Here is a 23,571-nt window from a genome sequence, read left to right on the forward strand (position 1 = left end):
CTCAAGCAGACTCTGCACCCAGCACGGAGCCCAGCGCAGGGCTAGATCCCACAACCCTGAGATCATGACCTGAGCCGAAACTAAGGGTCAGCACACTCAACCGACTAAGCCACCCAGGTGCCCCTAAAATTTACCATTTGGGCCATCTGTAAGTGCGCAGCTCAGCAGCACTGAGTGCAGCTGTCCACACCATCCATCTCCAGGACTTTTCCATCTTCCCAAACTGAACCTCTGTCCACACTAAACAGTGTGTGGACTGGGCAGGACAGCCTCCAGGACCGAGCTCACTCAGGTGGTATCATGGGGGCTGGAGGGCGTGGGTGCAGCGGGGTGAGCCCCTCCGGGCAGGAGGGGTCAATGGAGGCAGAGCACCAAGGAGAGAGGACGGAGATCCATGCTGCCTCCGGTGTGGGTGGGGCATGGAGGCCAGCCTCCAGTGTGGGTGGGGCATGGGGGCCAGCCTCCGGTGTGGGTGGGGCATGGGGGCCAGCCTGTGGGCTCAGGGACCGGGGGGGGGGGGGGGGGGACCAGGAGCAAGAGCTTGCACTCCGGGGCTGGGCCCAGGCGCCGACCTGAGAAAGGCCAACACCTTTCTGCCCCTCCCTCCTGCCCCTGCAGCGTTCTGGCTCGTGCGTGGGGTTTCCCTCTGCCCCTTCTGTACACCGGCCCCTTTCTGTGGCACAGACTTCTCTGTCCGTGTCTCCCTTGGACGCCACTGCGGGGCCGGGTGCCTACTGGTCTGGGAGTCAGGTTTTGATCAGAGCTGCCCTGCCTTCCAAGAACACGCAGTCTGGTGGAGCACCAACATGCAGACCCCCAGTCCCCACCTCGGACGTGAGTGCTGTCCCAGGGGAACTGGCCTGGAGCCTGGGAGGCTGTGTGTGGGGGGGGGTCCCTGGGACAGGCCCAGGAAGACAGATGCCACTGAAGAAGGGTGGAGACAGAGCAGGAGGGGCTCGGAGACGTGGGGGTCTTGGGCCCCCGAGAGACCCTGGGACTTGGAAGGGGTGGCAGAGGATGTGATGACTTTCTTTAGAAAAGCTGAGGTGTGTGGGGCTGAGGACCAGGGGGTGGAGCACAGACCACACAGCCCAGGAGCCAGAGCAGAAATGGATGGTGGGTGTGGATGAGGGGCCAGGGCCTCAGCTTTTCACCAACGGAAATCAAGGCTGAGCTCCCAGGAAAGCCTGCTGGGGCTTGGGTAGGGCATCGTGTCCTATTCACGATTGCCAAAACCAGTGCCAACCCGAGTGGTCCTGGGAGAATGGACCCACAGGCCGTGGCCAGTCCACGTGGCAGGAGCTCCTGAGCCGCAGACAGGAGCCGCCGTGGACACACAAGATAGCGTGGGTGCATCCAGTGGGGCCCAGAGCCTGCGGCTGTGTGACGGCTGAGAAGACACAACCAGAGGACACGTAGGTGGTGGGTGCGGAGACAGCAGGGGACCTTCTGCACTGGCCAGCAGCTGTGTCTCCCCCGTGGTGGCGGTTACGTGACTGCGTGTTTGCAAAACTTGGAACATGAAAGGTTGAGCATATGACCCATTATCTCAATATACCTGACTTTAAAATAAGCAGCCCCTGGGGGCGGGGAGGGGGGAGGCGGCTGAGCTGTGGTGGCTGAGGAGGGCTGGACCACGGGGCCCAGCTCTGGGGGACGGCGGCGAGGGGCTCCTCCACACCAGACTGGCCCTGGGAGCTGGGAAGGGGCCACACCCTGGTGCTCCATCTCCTCCGGTCACGCTGTCCGCGCTCCAAGCCCCGAACAGCCTCAGTAAGGCAGGCCCTTGTTCCTGCCCCTCCTCCTCCCTCTCCCAAGAGTTCCAAGAGCCACCTCCTCCGCCAGCTCCTCTCAGGGTCAAGGGAGGATCCCACTCGAGCAGACAGGCCCCGCCTGCTAGGAGCCCCGCTCCACAGCACACACCCCCGTCCGCCTGGGTTCCTCGGGGAGGGGGCATGCCCTGGCCTGGTTGGCGGGCAGCGGCCTGCCTGCTGGGGAGGGGCCGGCCTCCAGGACACACTTCGGTATTTTAGGGAGAGACATGTGCCCATTCCAGGCTTGCAGAGCCCCCTGTGGCAGCTGGGAGGGGGCGCAGAGGGCCCAGTCAGGCGCCCAGCCTGGGGGAAACGGGGGCCTGGAGTCCACACTGAGGAAAGAAAGTCACGACATGGGCCGGTTCTGCTCACCTGAGTTCGTGGATATAAAACACTGGATGGGGTGGGGGGACCTCTTTGAAATCTGGCAACAGAATGACCCCAGCCCTCTCCTACAGTCCAGGGACAAAGAAGGATTTGGCCTCAGAACAACGGGCCGGAAGCACCTCCGCGCACTGCTTTGTCCAGAATCCCTGTCTCTCCATTTCCCGACTTTCCGTAGGCCGAGCACGTGTCCCCCCTCTTCCCAGAGGAAGTTGGCTCTGAGGTCCCACTGCTCCTCAGAAAGAGCCGGTCCTGCCTCCCAGGGCCACCTGCATCCTTAGGGGACCGGCCTCGCGTCCGTGTCTCTAGGGCCAGGGCCGGAAGGGGCCACGTGTGGGACGCGGGGGGTGGGGGGGGGAGGAACGAACACTGTCCCGTGTTTAATTCAACTTCCTCCTCTCCCGAGCAGACACAGACCTTCTCAAGAGCCATTTCTTGTTTGCCCAGGGTTTCTTTTGCACACGGGGTTTCTTCATGACTCACAGGCCCTGGGTGGCGGCCAGGAGGCTCCGTCAAATTCCCGGGGGGACGGCTTCCGGGCGCACCAGCGGCGCCCTTGCGGGAGGTAGTAGGCCAAACCCTCTTGGTTAGAGCTTCTGAAGCTCTGCAATTAAATTGCGGTTTCTGTGCCTCCACATTAGCTTGTGAATGCCAGTTGTCAAAGTTCTTAATTGTTGAAAAAAAATAATTACGTGGCTAAAGCAGCTAAATCTCCTCTGAACCCTTTAAACAGAGAAAGCAGGAAGACAAACATCTGGCAGGAGAGGCTGTGCTCCGAATGGGCGGCGACCAGAAAGTCCACGCAGGAGTCAGAGTCTAGGAAAACAGTCTTTCACTTTTACCAACGGAGCAGGGAATGTGGGACATCTGTTAAAACACAGGTTTTCCCAAATCAGTCCTTCAGAAATCCTCAGGAAACAAACATTTAAAATCAGAAATGCACTTCAGTTCATGTAAAGATAGTTTAGATTGGAGACACAGAGCTCCCACTGCAAAAATACTACAAGCAGAGAGGTTCTCTGGAGATTCAGCTCGACAAGCGACGGAGACCAGCTGTGAGCAAGCCACTTCTTTTTCACTTTAGAAACACAGCATGCTTGCACTGTGGGCAAGCTCATTTATAGAAATTCAAGTACAGTTAGAGCCCCAGCGCCCCTTGAACATGATGGCCCTTATGTCCCCTCCCAGAGAAAACCCACGTGACCACTCCAACGTGCCTCCTTCCAGGACACCGTTTCCTCTTTTACAAACATAGTCTATTTTCTGGAGCAGAAAAATCAGCACACGGTATTTAAAGTGTGCAACTTAATGAAATTTTTTAAAAAGTTGGGGGGGGGCGCCTGAGTGGCTCAGTCAGTGAAGCGACTGCCTTCGGCTCAGGTCATGATCCCAGGGTCCTGGGATCAAGTCCCACATCAGGTGCTCTGCTTAGCGGGAAGCCTGCTTCTCCCTTTGCCAGCCCCCCACCACCACACTGCTCATGCTGGTGCTTTAGGTCTCTCTCTCTCTCTGCAATAAATAAAATCTTAAAAAACAAAACAAAACAAAAAACAAAGTGTGCAACTTGATACCTTCTGACATGAAACCATGAACTTCATCCATGAACCCAACACCACAGTCACCACTGTGAATGGGTGCATCCCCCCCACACCCCCGGGCCTCCTCTGGCCCTGGATGGCCAGATCTGCACTCGGTCACGACACATTCTTCTGCATTCCCTAGTTTTATGTACAAGGGGTCACATGGCGCATACTCCTTCCGTCTGGCTTCCTCCACTCGGCACAGTGAGGCTGAGTCATTCCTGCTGTCGTATGAATCACTGAGAGTTTGCTCCTTTTTACTGCAGCGTGGCATTCCACATGTGGATCCATCACGATGTGGTTTTCCATTTTCCTGTTCATGGACATTTGTGCTGTTTTCATTTTTTGGCTAGTCCACACAGAGCTGCTATAGACACTCCTGGTCAAGTCTTTGTTGGGATGTACACATTTTTCCCCGTGGATAAACGCCTAGGAATGGAACAGCTGGATCGCACACTTCTGAAGCCACTGCCAAACTGCTTTCCAAAGTGTGCACCACTTCATATCCCCACTTGCAGTGTGAGTTCCCACTTCTCCATATCCCTACCAACACCTGGTGCACCCCAGCTTCTGCATTTTCATCATTTTACAAGGTGTGCAGTGGTATCTCCTTGTGGTTTTCATTTGCATTTCTTTTAATTCCAGTAAACATATGATATTATATTAGTTTCAGGCGTACAACATAGTGATTCAACACTTCCTTACGTCACTGGTGCTCATCAGGACAGGTGCACTCCTTAATCCCCATCACCTGTTTCACCCACCCTCCCACTCACCTCCCCTCTGGTGACTGGCAGTGTATTCTCTGTAGTGAAGAGTCTGCTTCTTGGTTTGTCTTTTTTCCCTTTGTCTGTTTTGTTTCCTAAATTCCACGTCTGACTTCAGATCAGGTCATGATCCAAGGTCCTGGGATCGAGCCCCACGTTGGGCTCCCTGCTCAGCAGAGAGCCTGCTTCTCCCTCTCCCTCTGCCTGCCGTTCTGCCTACTTGTGCTGTCAGATAAATAAATAAAATCTTAAAAAAAAATTCCAGAGTGAAATCATACAGTATTTGTCTTTCTCTGACTTACTGCACTTAGAATACCCTCTAGTTCCATTCACATCCTTGCAAATGGCAAGATTTCATTCTTTTTAATGGCTGAGTTCCCATTGTACGTATGTCGCATCTTCTTCATCCATTCATCTGTCGGTGGACACTTGGGTTCTTTTCAGAATTTGGCTGTTGTAGATGATGATGCTATAAACATCGGGGTGCATGTACCTCTTTGAATTAGTGCTGTGTTCTTCGGGTAAATACTTAGTGGTGCAACTGCTGGGTCGTAGGGTAGTTCTATTTTTAATATTTTGAGGAACCTCCACACTGTTTTCCAGAGTGGCTGCACCACTTTGCTTGCATTCCCACCAACAGTGTAGGAGGCTCCCTTTTACGTCCCTGCCAACACTTGCTGTTTCTTGTGTTGATTTTAGCTGTTCTGCCAGGTGTGAGATAGTGTCTCATTGTGGTTTTGATTTGTATTTCCCCGATGCCGAGCAATGTTGAGCATCTTCTCATGTGTCTGTCTTCTGCCCATTTTTAAATTGGATTATTTCTTTTTTTGGTGTTGAGTTCTTTATAGATTTTTTTAAAAAATATTTTATTTATTTGACAGAGAGACACACAGCGAGAGAGGGAACACAAGCAGGGGGAGTGGGAGAGGGAGAAGCAGGCTTCCCGCTGAGCAGGGAGCCCAATGCGGGGCTTGATCCCAGGACCCTGGGATCATGACCTGAGCCGAAGGCAGTTGCTTCACCAACTGAGCCACCCAGGCGCCCCAATAGATTTTGGATACTAACCCTTTATCAGATATGTCATTTACAAATATCTTCTCCCATTCCGTAGTTGTCTTTTAGTTTTGTTGGTTGTTTCCTTTGCTGTGCATATTCATTTGCCTTTCTATGACTAATACTGCTTAGCATCTTTTCATTTACTTATTTGCCAATTCTGTATTTTTGGGGGTGTATTAAAATCTTTGGCACTTTTATAAGTTTGGGCTGCTTTTCTTTTATCTTGAGTTTTGAGAGGTTTCAGATAGTCCTTTATCAGATAAATGCTTTGAGAAAGAGTCTCCCCTAGTCTACGGCTTGTCTTCATTTCTTAACAGTGGCTTTTGAAGAGCAGAAGTTTTTAATCTTGATGTAGTCCAGATTATCAACTTGTTCTTTAATGGACTGTACTTTTGGTGTCATATCCAACAAACGTCTCATTAACCTAAGGTCACATATATTTTCTCTTAGAAGTTATACAGTTTTAGATCTTACATTTAAAAGTTGATTTTTGTAGATAATGCAAGATACGGATCCAAGGGTTTTTAATTGTTGTCATTTTGCATATGAACATTCAATTGTTCCAGCACTGTTTGGTGAAAGACAGTCCTTTCTCCGCATTGCCTTTTCACCTTTGTCCAAACTCAGGTGTTCATGTGTGTGTGGGTCTCTCTCTGGACTATCCTGTTCCATTGATGTACCTGCCTAGCTTTGTATGAGTACCACACAGTTTTGGTTAGTGTAGCTTTATAATAATTCTTGAAATCAAGTAGTGTGAGCCTGCCAACTTTGTTCTTTTTTCAAAGTTCTTTTGGCTGTTCTAGGTCACTTGCCTTTCCATATGAATTTCAGAATCAGTTTGTCAATTTCTGCAAGAAAAGCCTGCTCAGACTTTGATTAGGATTGTATGGAATCTAGAGATCAATCTAAATGGAATGGACATATAAACAATCTCGACTCCTCCGACTCACGAGCAGGTTATCTGTCCATTTTTTCAGGTCTGTTTAAGTTTCTCTTGGAAATATTTTGTAGTTTTCAGTGTGCAGGTGTAGTGAGTTGAATCATGCCGCTCACCCGCCCCCTGCTGTGCTATGTTCCTGTCCTCGTCCCCAGAGCCTGAGAACGTGAGTTTATTTGGAAAAAAGGTCTTTGCAGTTGGCACTTGAAGGTCTCAAGATGAGGAGATCGTCCTATATCATCCAGAGGTGCCTAAATCCAATGACACGTCTCCTTATAAGAATTGCACAGAGGACAGAGGGAGAGGAGAAGGCAGTGTGAAGATGGAGGCGGAGATGGGCGTGATATGGCCAGAAGCCAAGAAACCCCACGGGACACCTGTGGCATGCAGAAGCTGGAGGAGACAGGAAGGATCCTCCCCGGAGCCTCTGGAAGGAGCGTGGCCCTGCGGATACCTTAATTTCAGATTTCTGGCCTCTGGAACCAGGAGAGCCAGAACAAGTTTCTGTGGCTGTAAGCCCCCGCCCCCACCCCCGTTACTTGTGATAATTTGTTGTGGTGGCCCTTGGAGATGGACAGAACAGGTGGCTCCCATTTTCTGTCAGATTTATCCCTTAGCGTTTGACGCTCTGGTCACTGCCATTGTTCAACTTCAGGTTCTTCACTGCCAATATATAGCAATTCAGTTGGTTTTTGTGAATTGATCTTTTGTCTTCCCACTTCACCAAACTCACGTAATAGCGGTCATAGCTTTTTTCTGTAGATTCCATCAGATTTTTTACACGGATGGTCATGTCTAAAAATAAAACCGGTTTTACTTTCTCCTCTGATGCCTCATATTTCTTTTTCCTGCCTGATTACACCAGCCAGAACCTCCAGCACAATGTGAACAGGAGTGGGGGCAGCCTTCCCTGAGTTGTTCTGATCTCAGGGGGACGGTGCTCTCCTCTTTTCCTCTACCTTCTTACTTCTTTGATCCACATTTGTAGATCCCTTCTGTGTGCCAGGTGTTAGTTACACTGAGTGTGGCAGGATCCCGGATGAGAAGAAAGAAAACCAACACACGGAGCACCACATGTTTAAGTGCTGTGAGAAACAGACACGTGTGCACAAGCACGTGAGAGGAGACGAAACACAAATGTCCCAGAACACGTGACGATAACTCACTGGGACACTCTCTCACACCAGCTGAACCTGGCAGAAACCAAGAAGGCAGCCAGTACTAAGTGTTGTCAAGGCCACTGAGCAATGGGAACTCGCATTCATCACTGCTGGGAGGAAAAATGGAGGCAATCATTTCAGAAATACCTTGTCATTGTGAAAGCAACTGGACATGTGCATGCCCTAAAGCCCATAAATGCCACCTGTAGCTCCACAGCCTAGAAAAACTATGTGTGCACCCACGTGTTTGTATTTATCTACAAATATAATCATCCAAGTGTCCATCACAAGTCAAAGGGGTAAATTGTGGGGCATCCACATAATGGGCTGCCACACCACAGTGAAAACACAGGAACCACAGCTCCACATACCAACATGGAAAAATGTGAGGAACATGTTGGACAATGTGAGCAAGTCACAGAAGAATACACACTGCGTTCTTCAATTTGTATAAAGTTGAGAAACAAGCAAATCCAAGCGATGTGCTGTTTGAGGTAACATGATAGAGAAACACACACAAGGTACAGTGGAAGCACTGAGGAGTGCATTGGTCAGCCCCGGCTGCTATAACAAACACCATGGCCCGGGCTGGTGCGATAGAAATGTATGTTCTCACAGTCCTAGAGGTGGGAAGTCTGAGGCCCAGGCATGGGCAGGCCAGTTTCCCCCAAGGCCTATCTCCTGGCAGGCAGACACCGTCTTCCCGTGTCATGTGGTTGTCCTCTGTGCGTGTCTGTGTCCTCAGCTCCTTTTCTTCACAGGGACACTGGTCATGCTGGATTAGGGCCACCCTAGTGACCTCGTCTTCACTAATTACATCTGCAACGACCTCATCTCCAAATATAGTCACATTTTGGGGTACCAGGGGTTAGAACTTCAACATGATTTTCAGGACATTGTCCAGCCTGTAATACCCCTCCATCTCCTTGGGCTGCATAGTCAAGTAGCTGAATTTGACTACATTTAACACACTCTGTTCCAAGGAATTAGAGCTGAGTTTTGAAGGATATTCAGAATTAAGTGAGTGACAATGTTGAGAATTAGACTTCCAGCATTAGTTCCAAGCATGTGCTAAACTTGGCTCCAGACAGACGACGAACAACTGAGAAAATGACCCCGTGTGCCCCCGGCATCAGCAGAGAGCCAAACACAGAGGAGGCATGGCCTTGCTTGCTGAAAGAGAAGGAGTTTCACACTGGTCTCTTCCACTTGTTTTGAAGTCCACTAGGAGCATAGAGAATATTCTTAGAAAATAATTGATCATCTAATTTAAACTTTGTTAAAATAATACAGGAAATAACCCCTACTGGTCTCAGGAGCATTAAATTTAATATTAGGTTGAACCACAGGAAATGGCCACATGTGATCATTTTTGACCTGCAGGCTATTCCACATGGTTCAGTCTAATTCAATGGCTGACTATTTTTTATTTTATTTTTAAGAGAAGAAAGAAAATGAGAAAGGAACTCACTAAATCAAAGCCAAGGAGTATTTTCAGGCTCTAATCAAATGGCCATGTAAGTAGGAAACCACTCCAAAAATATAACTTCTCCCCAAAACAGGCAATCTTAAGAGTCAAACATCTTTTCACTTTAATCAAGAAAGCCAGGAGGCAAGGACATTACAGTCTTCTGTTGCAATATAAACCCCGTGGACAAACGAAACTTCAGTGCACGAGGCCTTATGATCGTAAAGTCTGGTTTGGACATTGTCTTCCATGACTGGATGTTTTGAATGATGGCTGACAATGATGGTTTCCCCAAGCCACACTGCTCAAGGCCTCCATCGTGATCACTCATAAGTCAGTTTTACTGTTGGTGTTGGGCTAGTCAGAGGCCAGCTCATGCCTAAAAGCATAACAAATGCACAACTGCATCACAGGATTTGTTGAATTTTTCTCCTGTCATGTTATCTGTAAACAATTTTCAACTGTCTAGCATTGAGTAGGCTCCTTTATTTTCTTTTAAATTTATCTATTTGAGAGTGAGGGAGAGTGAGTGAGAGAGAGAGAAATGGAGCAGGAGGCAGAGGGAGAGGGAGAAGCTGACTCCTTACTGAGCAGGAAGCCCAATGTAGGGCTCCATCCTGGGACTCCGAGGTCATGACCTCAGCCGAAGGCAGACGCTTAAGTGACTAAGCCACCCAGGTGCCCCAAATAGGATCCTTTAGATAAGGTGATACTCTTGAGCCATATTCATAAAAAGCACCAAAGGGAATGTCATTCTTGTTTTACTTGCACTGAAAATATATCGATCCTTGTTCATTTGGAACAATATGAACAAAAATGTCTTGAGTATCCCCAAAATTACTTGTGGGCCTTCAGATAGCGGGAGCTTGGGATATGCATTTTGTCTGCAGCAGACTGTCTCCGGAGATTTCTTCAGACCTCTAAAGAACTGGCTGAAGCAGCATGCAAGCACATGAGCAGGTGTCCTCCATTTAAGAGAAAACAGAGAAACTTTATTGAAGTTATGATACATGGTTTTTCATGGACGCCAGCATGATGAAAGCACGTGCTCTTCCTGAGATAAGACTGGGGAGCTGGCTGAAGACACGACTAAGCACATTACAGGGTGTTTCTGAGTTCTGCACACAGATAAAGCAATCTCAAAACCAGCAGCACTTCGGTGCAGAGGGCATCAGCGAGCTCTCGGATAGAAGGAAAACTGGTAAGTGGCCGGAAATCCTGCACTTCCTAAGTGAGATACGCTGAGATCATATGACAGTGACATGGCAGCTCAGCCGGCTCCAGAGGACAGAGATGATGGGTACTTCACTAAGTGACAAACAACGCAATCCTCTATGGTGCCACCATGGAGCCCAGTGCTGACAAGGCCCATGGTCCCTGCCAGGCATTCCGTCAGTGCGGAGGGAGGAGGGCAGAGTCGGCAGTCAGTCCAACTAGACTCCTTCAACAGGCAAGTATGAATAATATTTCTCCCCGGGTCTGGTAAGAACCCAGACAACGCACATGCGTGGCCACGGCCGTCAGTTCTGAGTGTGTGCTCTTGGCCCCTCACACTTCCACTGAGCTGAATCCCAAAACCCTGTACGTTCTTCTGGTCAGTGGAACTATCCTCTGGCCTGCAGAGAACTCCTCATCCACTCAAGTGCAGGAAGGCAGGAACCCCGCCAGCCTCACCCGCTCCTCCTAGAGTTCTCCTCTCCCCTCCTGCCCCGCCTGCTCACACTGGACCAGCAGAGTTGGGACCGACCAGAGCCTGACTGATGTCCAGCCCTGACCCAGTTTGCCTGTCAGGATCGTCCCATCACCAACCACACCTGTATCACCAGGAGCTCCAAGCTAAAGTGTACGAGGGTTATGGGTTGTTCTTTTCATTTTTATTCAAATACATACAAAGCCTGCAGACAGCCTGATTTATTTCTCCCACCAGCTCTCTACCTCAGTCTGGTGCACTGCCATGGTCACGCTGGGGCTGTGCGGGACCATCTCACACACAGGCCAATAGCCCCTTGTCCAATGAGCCCTGCTGGCACCTGCCCATGTGAGACCGACAGAAATGACGGTAAACATCTTTTTGGGTAAAAAACATATTTTTATAATGTACCTTTGGATAAAATGTAATCTTTCCCTTCTTTTCCAGGTCAGGCACTTAAAAATGAGAAATTTCAGGAATGTGTAGCCAGTTCATTAAAATTCACTGGATCTAGTTTCCTAAGAAAACTTAAACAGTGTGGGAGGTAACGACATTCAGCATTTGCCGCCAGAGTTTGTAAGACCAACAAGGATTACCATATTTCTGATGTGCCAGCGCCTGATTCAGAGATGCAGGAGTCGGGGAGACTCATCCATGGTTAGCCTCACTTTCCCCGAAATTCTGTCTCTAAAATTAGGTCATAGCCTTACTGTGAAATTGGTTAGATGAATATCACATTTACTGGGAAAAATGATTACCCTCTGTATGGCCTGGCCTCTGGTGCTGCACATGTTCATCACGGCTTCAACTGCTGAATGACAGTTTGGTCTACAGAGAACTAGTTAGGCAGTAACTAGTTCATTTATTTCTTATCTCGAGCCCAGAGGATGATTGCAGCCTACGTGCATCACATTCAATTTAAGAATCTTAGTTCTCAGAGTGACAAGTAGCCGAAGACAGGGCCCTGAGATGACAGGGTCCACGGAAGGGCAGATGTGGGAGGTGTGGGCCAGTGGTCACGCTGCTGCATGGAGCCTGCCCCCGCCTTCTGCTCCTCCTTGTGGAGTCCTGCTTCTGAGCAGCTGCCCACATTGCCCACCACGGCCCCTGCTTCCTCTGTGAAGACGCTGTTTGGTGGGCATCAGGCTGGACGTGCCGAGAAGCGTTCCTGCCTCCTGTGACAGCAGAGGTCGGCACGGGGTCTGGAAGCCTGACCAAGAGCAAGTCTACTTCCTGTGGTAAAAAATCCCAACCACCTCACAGTCAACCTTCAACACAAAACTAAATCTCTCTGAGAAATAATATACTTTGAAATCCTTTGACGCGTTTATAAAAAGAAAAAAACCAAAAAATTTGCAAATTAAAAAAAAGATCCTTAAAAAAAAATCAACAGTCTTCTTACTAACGAATACAAAACTGCTTAAGACACTCTGTGACTTCCTTAGGTCATGGATCAGGGGGATGGATCCACAGTGAAGTTTTACTACTAAAATTACCTATTTGGTAAAAACTCCAGGAGGGTTCCACTGACAAAATATTTGTTTGGGAAAGAAGAGTCACAACTTTTTCCAAAATGTCAAAAAGAACAAAGATGTAAACACCACATACTTAACATATTAATACAACAGTATTAATTCAGTTAAATAAATACAAGAAAGTGGCACCAACGTTATGGCAATTTTTCAACACAAAAATGTAGCTCGAGGATATTTTAAAATAAATAATTGCTCCCAACAGAAATGAGTGTTCTTAGCACAAACCAAGAGCGTCTGAGATAAAGTGCTATGAGACAAAGTGGCTCCACACTCCAACCTGTTCATCTGTGCGCAGAAACGCCATCTGGGTCTCTAGGTCTGAGGGGTCCGCCACAAGGAAAGCATCACTAAATGCCAGGCTGAAGGTCATCTTTTGTCATTTTCCTGTTTTCTTCCAGTGTGTGTTTAAATATTTTCTTCAGGGTGTCGTAAACTAGTGGTCCATTTTCAGAGTCAAAATTAACCTGCTGACAAAGAATAGACAGACTCAGGGCATAGTAGCAGAATTTTAATCAGCTGATTTTGGGAGAAAAGAAAGGAGGGTGGAAAAAAAACTCTGACTTACAAACACAATTATATACAATAAACAGCATACATAACACCGTTCACACATTCATTTTAATCAAAAGACTATATTAGAACTGCCAATCATGTCAACACCAAAGTTATGAGTGCAAACTCAAAAACTGAAACCCCTGCCCGGACACGCTCACTCGCAGGTTGTCGTGAAGCCAGGCAGCTGTGAGGGCAGAGTTCTGAACCTGGAGACTTAGCACCGGGGGCACAAGGGACAGGGTCTGTCAAAGGGGTCTCCAGCTGTAAGGCTGCCCTGCGGCAACCCGCCCGGGAGCCCAGCTTGCCACCAGCCCGCTACGCGGCCCCGGCCCACGCCTGCCCTGTGTCACGGGCACACCACTATACCCACCGCCTTGGCACTTCCGGGAGCAGTGGGAGTGAGAGGGCCACGTGTTTGTCTGCCACAGAGAAAACCCCCGTGGAAGCTAGTTCCCTTGCCCCATGGTGGGGACGTACCGTGTCCGTGTATTTCGGCTGCAGGGTCGAGCGACAGGAGGACAGAGAACCTGAGCAATTCCTTCACCTGCACCCACTCCCACTCCCACAGAAACGTGCGACTCCCGGTGGTGCTGCGGAGGGCCTGGGCCTGGCTAACACGTTTGTAGACACAGGATGGCCGGGCCAGAGACAGACAACTCCACCCTCCAGGTAGCATGTCACAATCACACAGTCACCCTCGCCCTCCAACAAGAGGTGGGGCGACGCGGAGCGGCCCAGGTGGGCTGCACATCCTGGCTGACCTCTGGGCGCAGGTGACCCCAGTGTTTGCTGAGGGGCTGGAAAGCTCTGGCCGAAGAGAAACAGAATGTTCGTCACCCTGGAAGCAGCTGCCGCACAGCTTCCTTGAAGAGCTGGCCCAGAACGAGAGCGGTCGGGGCCTCTGCTCACGACACTGTGCACCAGGGGACACAGCCACAGATGTCTCCCAACCTTTTCAAAGCCGGGTTTGCAACAACTGCTATGTTTAACTTTTCATCAAGATCCCCCTAAAAGGCCAACAGAAATTATAAAGAATTCCTACCACATTCAGAGAAACCAACACTAAGGATTTTTTCAATTAAATTCAGAAATGTCATTACACTGTTTATTCTAGCTACAAAAACTTCTGATTAACATTAATAACGGCTTGAATTGTTCACTTTGCTAAGCACCCAACTGCAACCCTCCCCAAGGGTGGGTGGCCTCGCGGTCTATGAAGACATAAATGTAAGGTGCAAAAGACAACGTGCTGTGGGTCTGAACCGCTGGCTCTGGAAACTGTTGAGAAGAGACGCAGAGGCCGCAGAGCTCCCGAGAGTAACGCCGACGCCTGCAAGGGCGCGCTGTGGAGAGCACAGGGGGAAGCCGCGGTGAACCGCACGAACAGTAACGGGCAGAATCGCTAACGTTTACCGCAGACACCGTCGTTGAGAAGCTGGGCTCTGTGCTTCAGGACAGTGTCACATCCCCTATGATAGGAACCAAACTGAAGGGCTGAGGGGAGCCTTTTCTCCCGGCATGTCCCTGGTTCTTGCTTCAGCCAGGATGGACTGCTGCAAGCCAAAAGGATGTGCATAGAAAGGAAACCTTTTTATTACTTTCTGCTTTGATTTGCCAACTAGGGCAGGGTCCCGGGTCATCGCTGCTGGGTTCTCAGTGGTGTTATGCATTTAGGCCCAAAGTAGAATAGGCTCAACCAGAAAAGATTCTCTCCCACTTGGCACACGATTTAAAGGAATTTTCTCAACATCCAATTGTTTCTGTATGAAAGCTCTTTGTTCCAATGTTCTCCTTCAAAAAACCCACAGTTCAGCTTTTTCTAATACCACTGTTGAGAAACTAATATTTTTTGGCCAAAGTCTACAACTGTGTTTGAGAAATGTCAAACATGTTTCCATTAAGGAAAAACATACTGAAAGTTTTATTTTAGAGCAGGTGGGGGGCCTCTGGATTCTGATTTGCAATTATGCCGACAGCAGCACGTGACCCACCTTGGTGAAGGCTTTAATGGCACGGATGAGGATGGCTTCCTCCACGTCCGCAGGGACCGCCTGCAGACTCACTATGCAGTGCAACACGCAGAGAATGGTCTGGTGCTGGCCCTGTTTTTGCAGAAATCAAAATCAAACAAGTGGTTTGAAAAATGCCTCCAGAAATAAACTCAAAGCAAGTGCAGAGCCAGGAGCTGGTGTGTGACCAAGTACTCATAACATCAAACACCAAACTCTCTACCAAGGGCTCTACCAATGTTTCCTGATAGGTGTTTATATAATTTGAAAAGCTTTCAGGAGATAAAATCAAAGCTGCTTAGTTATAAGTATAATTGAATATGAATATCAGTGTAACTTCAAATCAAATGTCTTCCTTGCAGTGAACCAATGGGAGGATCCACTCGTTTCTAGACACAACTGTTTCAGTTCAGCTAGCGGATGCTGACATGCCACGGTGGTACGTGGACTAGTGGGCAGCCAGGGTCAGTACGAGCATGCCCTGTCTGTGGCGGGAGCTGCGGAGGGAGGGGGGGAAGGGGAGAGACAGCCGTGGTCCCCCAGCAGTGCGCCCAATGGAACTTCAGGGGGAAAGTCCCCAAGGAACGTGTCCGACTTGACTCCCAGGGGCTGTTCCCTTTAGAGAAGCAAAGGAGACACCACCTCTGGAGCCGACATGCATCCAGGACACTCGTCCCTGAGAGCCACTGACTGCCCTTCTGGAAATCTACTCTGAGGGCCTAATCGGAAATGCAGAAAACCCTGCAAGCACAAGTGATCATTACAGGGATGGCTGCCGAAGTAAAACCCTGAAATAATGTAAACACCCCACATGAGGGGGTTGGAGTGAAGGATGACGAAGGCGCGGCGGGCGCCATGTGACAGACGGACGCAAGTTGTGTGCGGAGCCACTGGAGCTCAGGTGCTGCTGTGACACACGCTGACTGCCTTTCCTGAGAGGTGGGGCCTCACCCTCTCCAGGCCATGGAGCTGAATGAAGGGGAAAACGGAAATTATGACCTGGCAAGGGCCTGGCCACTGCCCCAGGGGCGACCTCCTCTCTCAGCCCCTCACACAGGGGCAGAGAAGGCAGACTAGGAAACGGACTCTGGATCCGGGGCGTCCTCACCTTGACAGGCATGTGCGCATGTGTGCGAGCGTGTGCATTCATGTCTGTGTGTGTCTAAAAAATGAAGTATACGGTTGTCCGTGACCACATTAACAAATGCACTAAGTCTGACACAAAGGACGTGCAAATGTTCAGAGGGGCGCTGCTGGGTTACGGGGGTTCTCCTTGTCTGGTTTTGTACCTTCTACATGTGATGCTGGGTGTGCATTTCTTCTCACCTCGGAAAAACCTAAATCAGACCCAGGTATGGGATTCTGCACAAGTCCCCTTCTTCATAATGGATTTTTGTGCACGAAGCCTGAGCTAAGGGCCGTGGTTAACTTCATCAACCGCCCAACAGCCTCTTTACCTTCTCTAATAAAAACAGCGCTTCTGTGGCATCTGCGTGGCTGCCAGCCAACGTGTCCACGTCCTCTTTGGTGATCACAGGCTCCTTCAGCTGCTCCACCCAAGACCACATTAGACTGCACAGGACGAAAGGGTCCCTTTCGCCACATATTCTTTCCCAAGCTCCGTCTCGGGAATTTAGTTCTTTCTAAAAAGAAGGGAAGAAAGGGGAGAATGGAGAAGAAGGAGAGGGGAGGGGAGGAAAAGGGGCGTGGAAGAGGGGGGAGGAAGGGAGAGGGAAAAGAAGAGGGGCAGGGAGGGAGGAAGGGGAGGGCGAGGGGTGAGGAGGAGGAGGGAGAGGGGGAGGGACGGGGAGGTGGCACCGTTCGAGGTTTCACGGCTTTCACACTGTTCATGAGTGACAGTCTCGGGCTTCGGGTGGATGTGCGCCCCTCTCAGTGCCCCCACCTCCAGGTGGCACACTGGGCTGAGATGCTGAATCTCTCCAAGCCTCAGTTTCCCTCTGTGAAGCTGACCCCGTGCCCCATGTGTGCACTAAAGCTCCCTCAGAGAGGGGCTCAGCTGGCCCAAAGGCTAAGCTCTCCACTGGGCTCTGAAACCACAGACACTGTTCAGGAAGAGGGAGCCTTCCTTTTTAGGTTCCTTGGGACAAAAGAGAAATACTTACTGGGATGAAGGAGAATGTTAGACAAAAAAGCATACATAAGACAACATTTGCAAATTACCCTGGGACAAGGAAAAGCTGACTAAATCTTCAAAGTAGGCCCCAGAAAAGTGCTGAACAGTCTGCAACTGGGCAGACACATCTGTCTCACGTTCCTTTTCAGAGGCCCATGCAGGCCTGGCCACAGAGCCAGCCCCACATCCTGAGACTGCACAGGGGAGGGGACGAGCAAGTCTTGCCCAGGCCCCGAACGCTGGAGGTAAGTTAAGGAGCAGGCCTTAACAGTTTACCTCACAGAGAGCAGGGGAAAAACAGGAAGAACTTTAACTTCTGATGGGGCTCAGTTTTAGGCATTAGTAAATAAAGTCTCTGTGTGCTACAGGAATAAGCATAATAATTGCACATCCATTCATTCACGCATCTGGTATGTTCAAAGCTTAGAACAGGACAGCCTGTAGCACATGGCTTATCTGATTCCTACAGCCCCTTGAAGTGAGGCCCCAATGGCAGATGTGCCCAGGGAAGAGGGTACCTGCCCAGGATCCCAAAGCAGAACGGGGCAGACGGCATTCCCTGGGTTCTGCTTGACCCCAGACGTGATGCTCCTGCCCCGCTGCCAGGGTCCTCTGGCTCTGGGTTCCTCTGGTTCCTCTTTATTATCTTATAAAGAAGCCACTATGTTTAGTTGTACGGAGGCCCCATTCCCCACGGGTCACAGACACAGCAGATCTGCTCTGCAGTAACCAGAAGCTGGGCAGAATGGCACAAGTCAAAGGCCCTCCCAGTAAAATGCTGTTATACTGTCATGTTTTCTGAAATCCTCGAGGGGGCTTAGCAAAGTATTAAACTCATGAGCTGTATCTTGGCCCTGCCACATTCGGGCCACATGACCTTGAGCATGTGCTTTGACCCCCGTGACCCTCGGCTTCCCTACCTGTGATACTTAATTCATAAGGACTGTGAAGATTAATGAAGAATCTTAGGGTATCCTCTGCCCTACGGGGTCCCTGTGAGAGCAGGTGATGCGGCAGAAGAAAGAGGGCCTAGCACAGGCACAGGCAGCACTGTGCCGTCCAAATCACAGTTCACTGGACTCTTTCCAGAACTCAAGTTATTTTATTGCTGAAAGGCCCATAATAAAATCCAGAAAGTGAAACAAAGGGCAAGCCTATCCAAACAAAAGGGTCGTGTTCACCTCTGGAAAATGCTTTTCTATGTGAAGTGCTCTGACAGTCTGGCCCATGCTGGGCTGACCTATGAGGGGTCCAACCACTAGCTCCCATGGCTGTGGTGTTACAAGGGAAGGGCCCGCAGACTGAGCCAGAATGAGCCAAAAGTTTGTTCAGTTTGGAGTAAGAAAAATACTTCGTGTTGTAAGAAATCAATATATGTAACTATTTGATCAGCAAACACCTGCAGTTCTGACAATGTGCACATGCTCTGCAGTCCCACAGCTCTAAGTGGGTGCAAGGCTCTGTGCCTAGTTTTCCCACCTCTGCATCTGGAAGGTTCTGAACCTCCTAGAAAGTGTACATGCCTTGCTTAATTAATGTAGAATACAGAGGAGCAGATACACACATAATTCGTGGGAGATTATAGGCTAACAAGTCTTGATTTCACTGAGCCAGGCCTCCCCAGGTCATCCCCACATTTGGGCAGTTTACTAGTTTCTGATAACCAGGTGGTAAGGCCTGCCTTTTGTCTACACCAGCTGCTCATTCAGGGCAAAGAGCACAACTGATTTAAGACTATGTTTCTAATGAAAATATACCACAAAAAGGGGTTAAAATTTAAAAATTGCACATTCTAATTTAAGTAAAAGCCAAGAAATGGACCCCAAAGACACAACCTCGGGTAAAACCAATGGCACAGGGGCGCCTGGGTGGCTCAGTCAGTTAAGTGTCTGACTCAATTTCAGCTCAAGTCATGATCTCAGGATCGTGAGATGGAGCCCCACGTGAGGCTTGGTGCTGAGCTTGGGAGCCTCTCTCTCCCGGTGCCCCTACCCCCACACCCCTCTTGCTCTCTCTAAACAGATAAAATCTTTTTTAAAAACCTAATGACACAAAGGTACTCTTGTGGCTTGCTCCCATTTGCTTTGTGGAATCTGACTGTTGCCTCATTGGGGTGCACTGGGAAGTCTGCGGGAAGGGATGCTGTGCAGACAGCATCCATCACGTGTCCTCCTGACCTCACTCAGCACTTGTGTTGATGACTTTGGAAAAGAATTTTCTCTGATTTCGCTTATGTCTCTTGGTCAGTGATTCTCCTCACCAGACTCAGGTTAGCGATGCACAAGTCAGTTCCTAAAGCTGTCTGCTGAGGTCTGTCCATCCCACAAACCCAGCAGGAAAGCAGGAAGCCGCCACATGCATCAGCATCAATGCCCTGCTCCAAGGGCCCTGCTAAGTGCTAAGCACTGAGTGCTTTCTTTCACACAGAGATTGAGAAACCTGAAGTTCAAAAGTTAAGTATTACATAAACAGGTCTTCAAATTCTCATAATACTTAAATTTGGTAAAATGTATTATGTTTTTGTTCTGACATAAGTATTTCCCCCACACACATAATCAAATGAAATACAAGTACCTGCCACATTTCTACCTTCCTTTTCACCTCCTCCTTTTCTGCAAACTCATTTAAACTTGCCAGGGCTTTGGCTGCCAGTATTCTCCTGGCTTCGACACTCAATTCAGACTGCAAAGCAGTGTGTGGAGCAACTGCAGACAGATCTTTGCTGTCCTGGGCTTGGATGCGTCCACCAGAGAAGGGTGCTTTGGGGCTGAAACCACAGTCCACGGGGCTGCGGGGGGTGTCGGAGCAGCAACCAGCAGGAGTTCCATCCTGATAGCGGGGTGCTTGCTGGGGAGAACAGTTTGGTTCCGTAGGGATATCTGCAAGGTTTGGTATAACTGGTTCCCTAGGGTTGTATGAACTTGAAACACCCGAAGAGAAGGTTCTACTCCGCTGTACTTCCTTTGCAATCGTCCCCCTATGGAAAACTGGTGACCCCTCATCTTTGAGTCCTTCCAGGCCTCCAAATTTAGCCTGATTCCAGAAAGAGAATGTATTTCGGACCAGCTTTTCCTTACTTGGATCAAGCTGTGGAGACTGGGGGGTGTAACAGTGGCTGATGGGCTTCTGCTGCCCGGGATGATAGCCAAGCAATGCCTGCGCAGGCCCTGTCCATGGAGATCCCCCCTGCTCCAGAAGCGACTCAGCCCTCTTTAAATCTGAGTCGCTGCAACTGAATCGCCTTTTCAGATGAGTCAGGGGCTGAAGGCACTCGACATTCCGTCTCTTCCAAAGAGGGTCCATCTCTTGCTCGCTGGAAAGAATCACATCCTGATTCTCAAAATCTGTGGGCACTGCAGTGGGCAGGGAGGAATCTGATGCATCGCTGCCCTGCCTCAGCAACTCTTTATCCAGCTGCAGGGTGATCATCTCAGAAACCGTCTTCTCAATTTCGGCAGATAGACTGGGCACTTCTGCCACCTCTTCTGTCACCACTGGCCTGTTCTCGGCTAAGTCGAGGAGCAATTTGCAAACAAGGTGGATAATTTTGGGTACGTGTTTCAGAAGTCGGGCCTCATAACCATGAAGCAGATGCCGCTGGCGAATAAGATACTGTGCTAAAGTAACAGCGTGTGCTTTGGGGTCACAGCAAGAGAATATATTGCGAAGAGGAATCAGAAACTGAGTAAACTCCCTCACACAGAGTAGCTGTCCTCGAGTTTGTATGGAATTGGGTCGCTTTGCCCGAACAAATATAATTGCTTGGTCAGCAGTCATTCTTGTTGCAAAAACTAAGTAACATGCTATTAAAACGCCTAGAGGTGAAGAAGAGAAGATTGGTATGAAAAAAGTTTATAACTTATTTATTTATCGCTCTTTAAGATTTAAATTTTGAATATGTGTCAGGAAACCATATAAAGGATCATTTTAAGGACAATTATAACTTACTGACTTCTTGTACAAGTGTTTATTCCTTGTCTATATGTCACTTCTCCCCCTGACTGAGAATCCACAGTCCTCTCTGTACTCTGAAAGGGAGTAAGTATGGGTGAGGGGCTGAGGGAGTGAGTGGGGCTGAGGGGCTGAGGGAGTGAGTGGGGCTGAGGGGCTGAGGGAGTGAGTGGAGCCGAGGGGCTGAGGGAGTGAGTGGAGCCGAGGGGCTGAGGGAGTGAGTGGGGCCGAGGGGATGAGGGAGTGAGTGGGGCCGAGGGGATGAGGGAGTGAGTGGGGCCGAGGGGATGAGGGAGTGAGTGGGGCCGAGGGGATGAGGGAGTGAGTGGGGCCGAGGGGATGAGGGAGTGAGTGGGGCCGCGGGGATGAGGGAGTGAGTGGGGCCGAGGGGATGAGGGAGTGAGTGGGGCCGAGGGGATGAGGGAGTGAGTGGGGCCGAGGGGCTGAGGGAGTGAGTGGGGCCGAGGGGATGAGGGAGTGAGTGGGGCCGAGGGGCTGAGGGAGTGAGTGGGGCCGAGGGGCTGAGGGAGTGAGTGGGGCCGAGGGGCTGAGGGAGTGAGTGGGGCCGAGGGGCTGAGGGAGTGAGTGGGGCCGAGGGGATGAGGGAGTGAGTGGGGCCGAGGGGATGAGGGAGTGAGTGGGGCCGAGGGGCTGAGGGAGTGAGTGGGGCCGAGGGGATGAGGGAGTGAGTGGGGCCGAGGGGATGAGGGAGTGAGTGGGGCCGAGGGGATGAGGGAGTGAGTGGGGCCGAGGGGCTGAGGGAGTGAGTGGGGCCGAGGGGATGAGGGAGTGAGTGGGGCCGAGGGGATGAGGGAGTGAGTGGGGCCGAGGGGATGAGGGAGTGAGTGGGGCCGAGGGGATGAGGGAGTGAGTGGGGCCGAGGGGATGAGGGAGTGAGTGGGGCTGAGGGGATGAGGGAGTGAATGGGGCTGAGGGGCTGAGGGAGTAAGTGTGAGTGAGCGGGATGAGGGAGTGAGTGTGAGTGAGCGAGATGAGGGAGAGTGGGGCTGAGGGGCTGAGGGAGTGAGTGGGGCTGAGGGGATGAGGGAGTGAGTGGGGCTGAGGGGCTGAGGGAGTGAGTGGGGCTGAGGGGATGAGGGAGTGAGTGGGGCTGAGGGGCTGAGGGAGTGAGTGTGAGTGAGCGGGATGAGGGAGTGAGTGTGAGTGAGCGAGATGAGGGAGAGTGGGGCTGAGGGGCTGAGGGAGTGAGTGGGGCTGAGGGGCTGAGGGAGTGAGTGGGGCTGAGGGGCTGAGGGAGTGAGTGGGGCTGAGGGGCTGAGGGAGTGAGTGGGGCTGAGGGGATGAGGGAGTGAGTGGGGCTGAGGGGCTGAGGGAGTGAGTGGGGCTGAGGGGCTGAGGGAGTGAGTGGGGCTGAGGGGCTGAGGGAGTGAGTGGGGCCAAGGGGATGAGGGAGTGAGTGTGGCTGAGGGGCTGAGGGAGTGAGTGTAGTAAGGGGATGAGACAGAAAGTATGGTGAGGGCCTGAGGGAGTGAGAGGAGGTTAGGGGAAGGTCCAAACAGTGTATGGATTGACTGTACGGAATATTTTAAAAGCAGTTCAGAGCAGGAAGTAGAGCAGGATTTGCCTTCCTCCCTGTTGAAGCTGGTCTGAAGAGGATAAGGAGCCGAGCACAGTGCACTCCATCCCCCGCCCTGGTTGCACATTGACTTCCCACTCCTGCCACCTTTGCCATCGATTGTTGCCACATTCCCAGCCTGGCATTCTTCCTTTTCGGGCTTTTTTTCTTTGGGGATTATTCACACTGACAGTTTATTTCTGGACTATTCTCTACACTAATAGTGCTTTTCTCTAGACCAAGATATAACTTTATTCGATAAATACTTATTATTAAAGGAAACATCCTTAATGTTATAAACATTATTATTCCTGTTAATTTTAAATTAAAATGAATAACATAGTGGTGATAATTAATCAATTAATCCAACTTTGATAGTTAACTAATATCAAGGTAAAAGGCAAATCAGAAGACATCTGTGTGATTCACCAAGTTTGTTAATCACGTTACACAGGAAAATCAGGACCTCTGCAAACTGCATGGTTCCCAGTAGCTGCAGCGTCCCACAGATCTTTCTCACCAGGACATGGCACTTTAGGGTAAGTAGGAAGTATCTGCAGTGCTGTCGTGTGGAATCCCCAAGAACAGTGAGATTTTAGCTGGCCCCTAAGAGCTGACGTTCTCAGGCAGAACTGAGTCCCTGTCCTGGACACACTCCCAAGCAGGTGGGAGAACTGGAGGCAGGTACACAGGTACACTGTGGACAGTGTTGAGCTCAGGTGTCTGGCTGGACCAGATGACAATTAATATTCTAGCTTTACAGTATTTATTTTTGCCCCAGTATCAGCACTGCACTGAGATCTGCTGCATTTTTAAGTAAAATCATTGATTTTTATATAGAATTTTAGGCACAGATAGACTCCCTTCACAAATAAATTCCTTCCAGCCATGAATTTAAATCTTGGCTCTGCCACTTACTCAATGAAGCAAATTGCTTAGGCTCCTTCAAGACTCA

The 23,571-nt window shown here is 50.1% G+C and overlaps 1 protein-coding gene across 23 annotated transcripts in view; it reads right to left on the bottom strand.

Moving 5' to 3' along the window:
- Positions 1-10,148: 10,148 nt before the first annotated feature.
- The window catches only part of PTPDC1 (protein tyrosine phosphatase domain containing 1), a 56,479-nt gene continuing 43,056 nt past the window's right edge, over positions 10,149-23,571 (bottom strand). For 20 of the 23 annotated variants that reach the window (XM_027616172.2, XM_027616156.2, XM_027616163.2 and 17 more), the window contains 4 exons: positions 19,664-20,904; positions 16,413-16,598; positions 14,938-15,048; positions 10,149-12,858 (listed from right to left, as the gene is read on the bottom strand). In XM_027616172.2, the coding sequence (XP_027471973.1) occupies positions 12,739-12,858; positions 14,938-15,048; positions 16,413-16,598; positions 19,664-20,904 (1,658 nt within the window). In that variant the 3' untranslated portion in view covers positions 10,149-12,738. The remainder of the gene's footprint in view (positions 12,859-14,937; positions 15,049-16,412; positions 16,599-19,663; positions 20,905-23,571) is intronic. The other 3 variants (XM_027616174.2, XM_027616150.2, XM_027616152.2) reach the window with 2 other exon arrangements.

The sequence above is a fragment of the Zalophus californianus genome, chromosome 13, assembly GCF_009762305.2.
Source record: "Zalophus californianus isolate mZalCal1 chromosome 13, mZalCal1.pri.v2, whole genome shotgun sequence".
Classification (NCBI taxonomy): Eukaryota; Metazoa; Chordata; class Mammalia; order Carnivora; family Otariidae; genus Zalophus; species Zalophus californianus.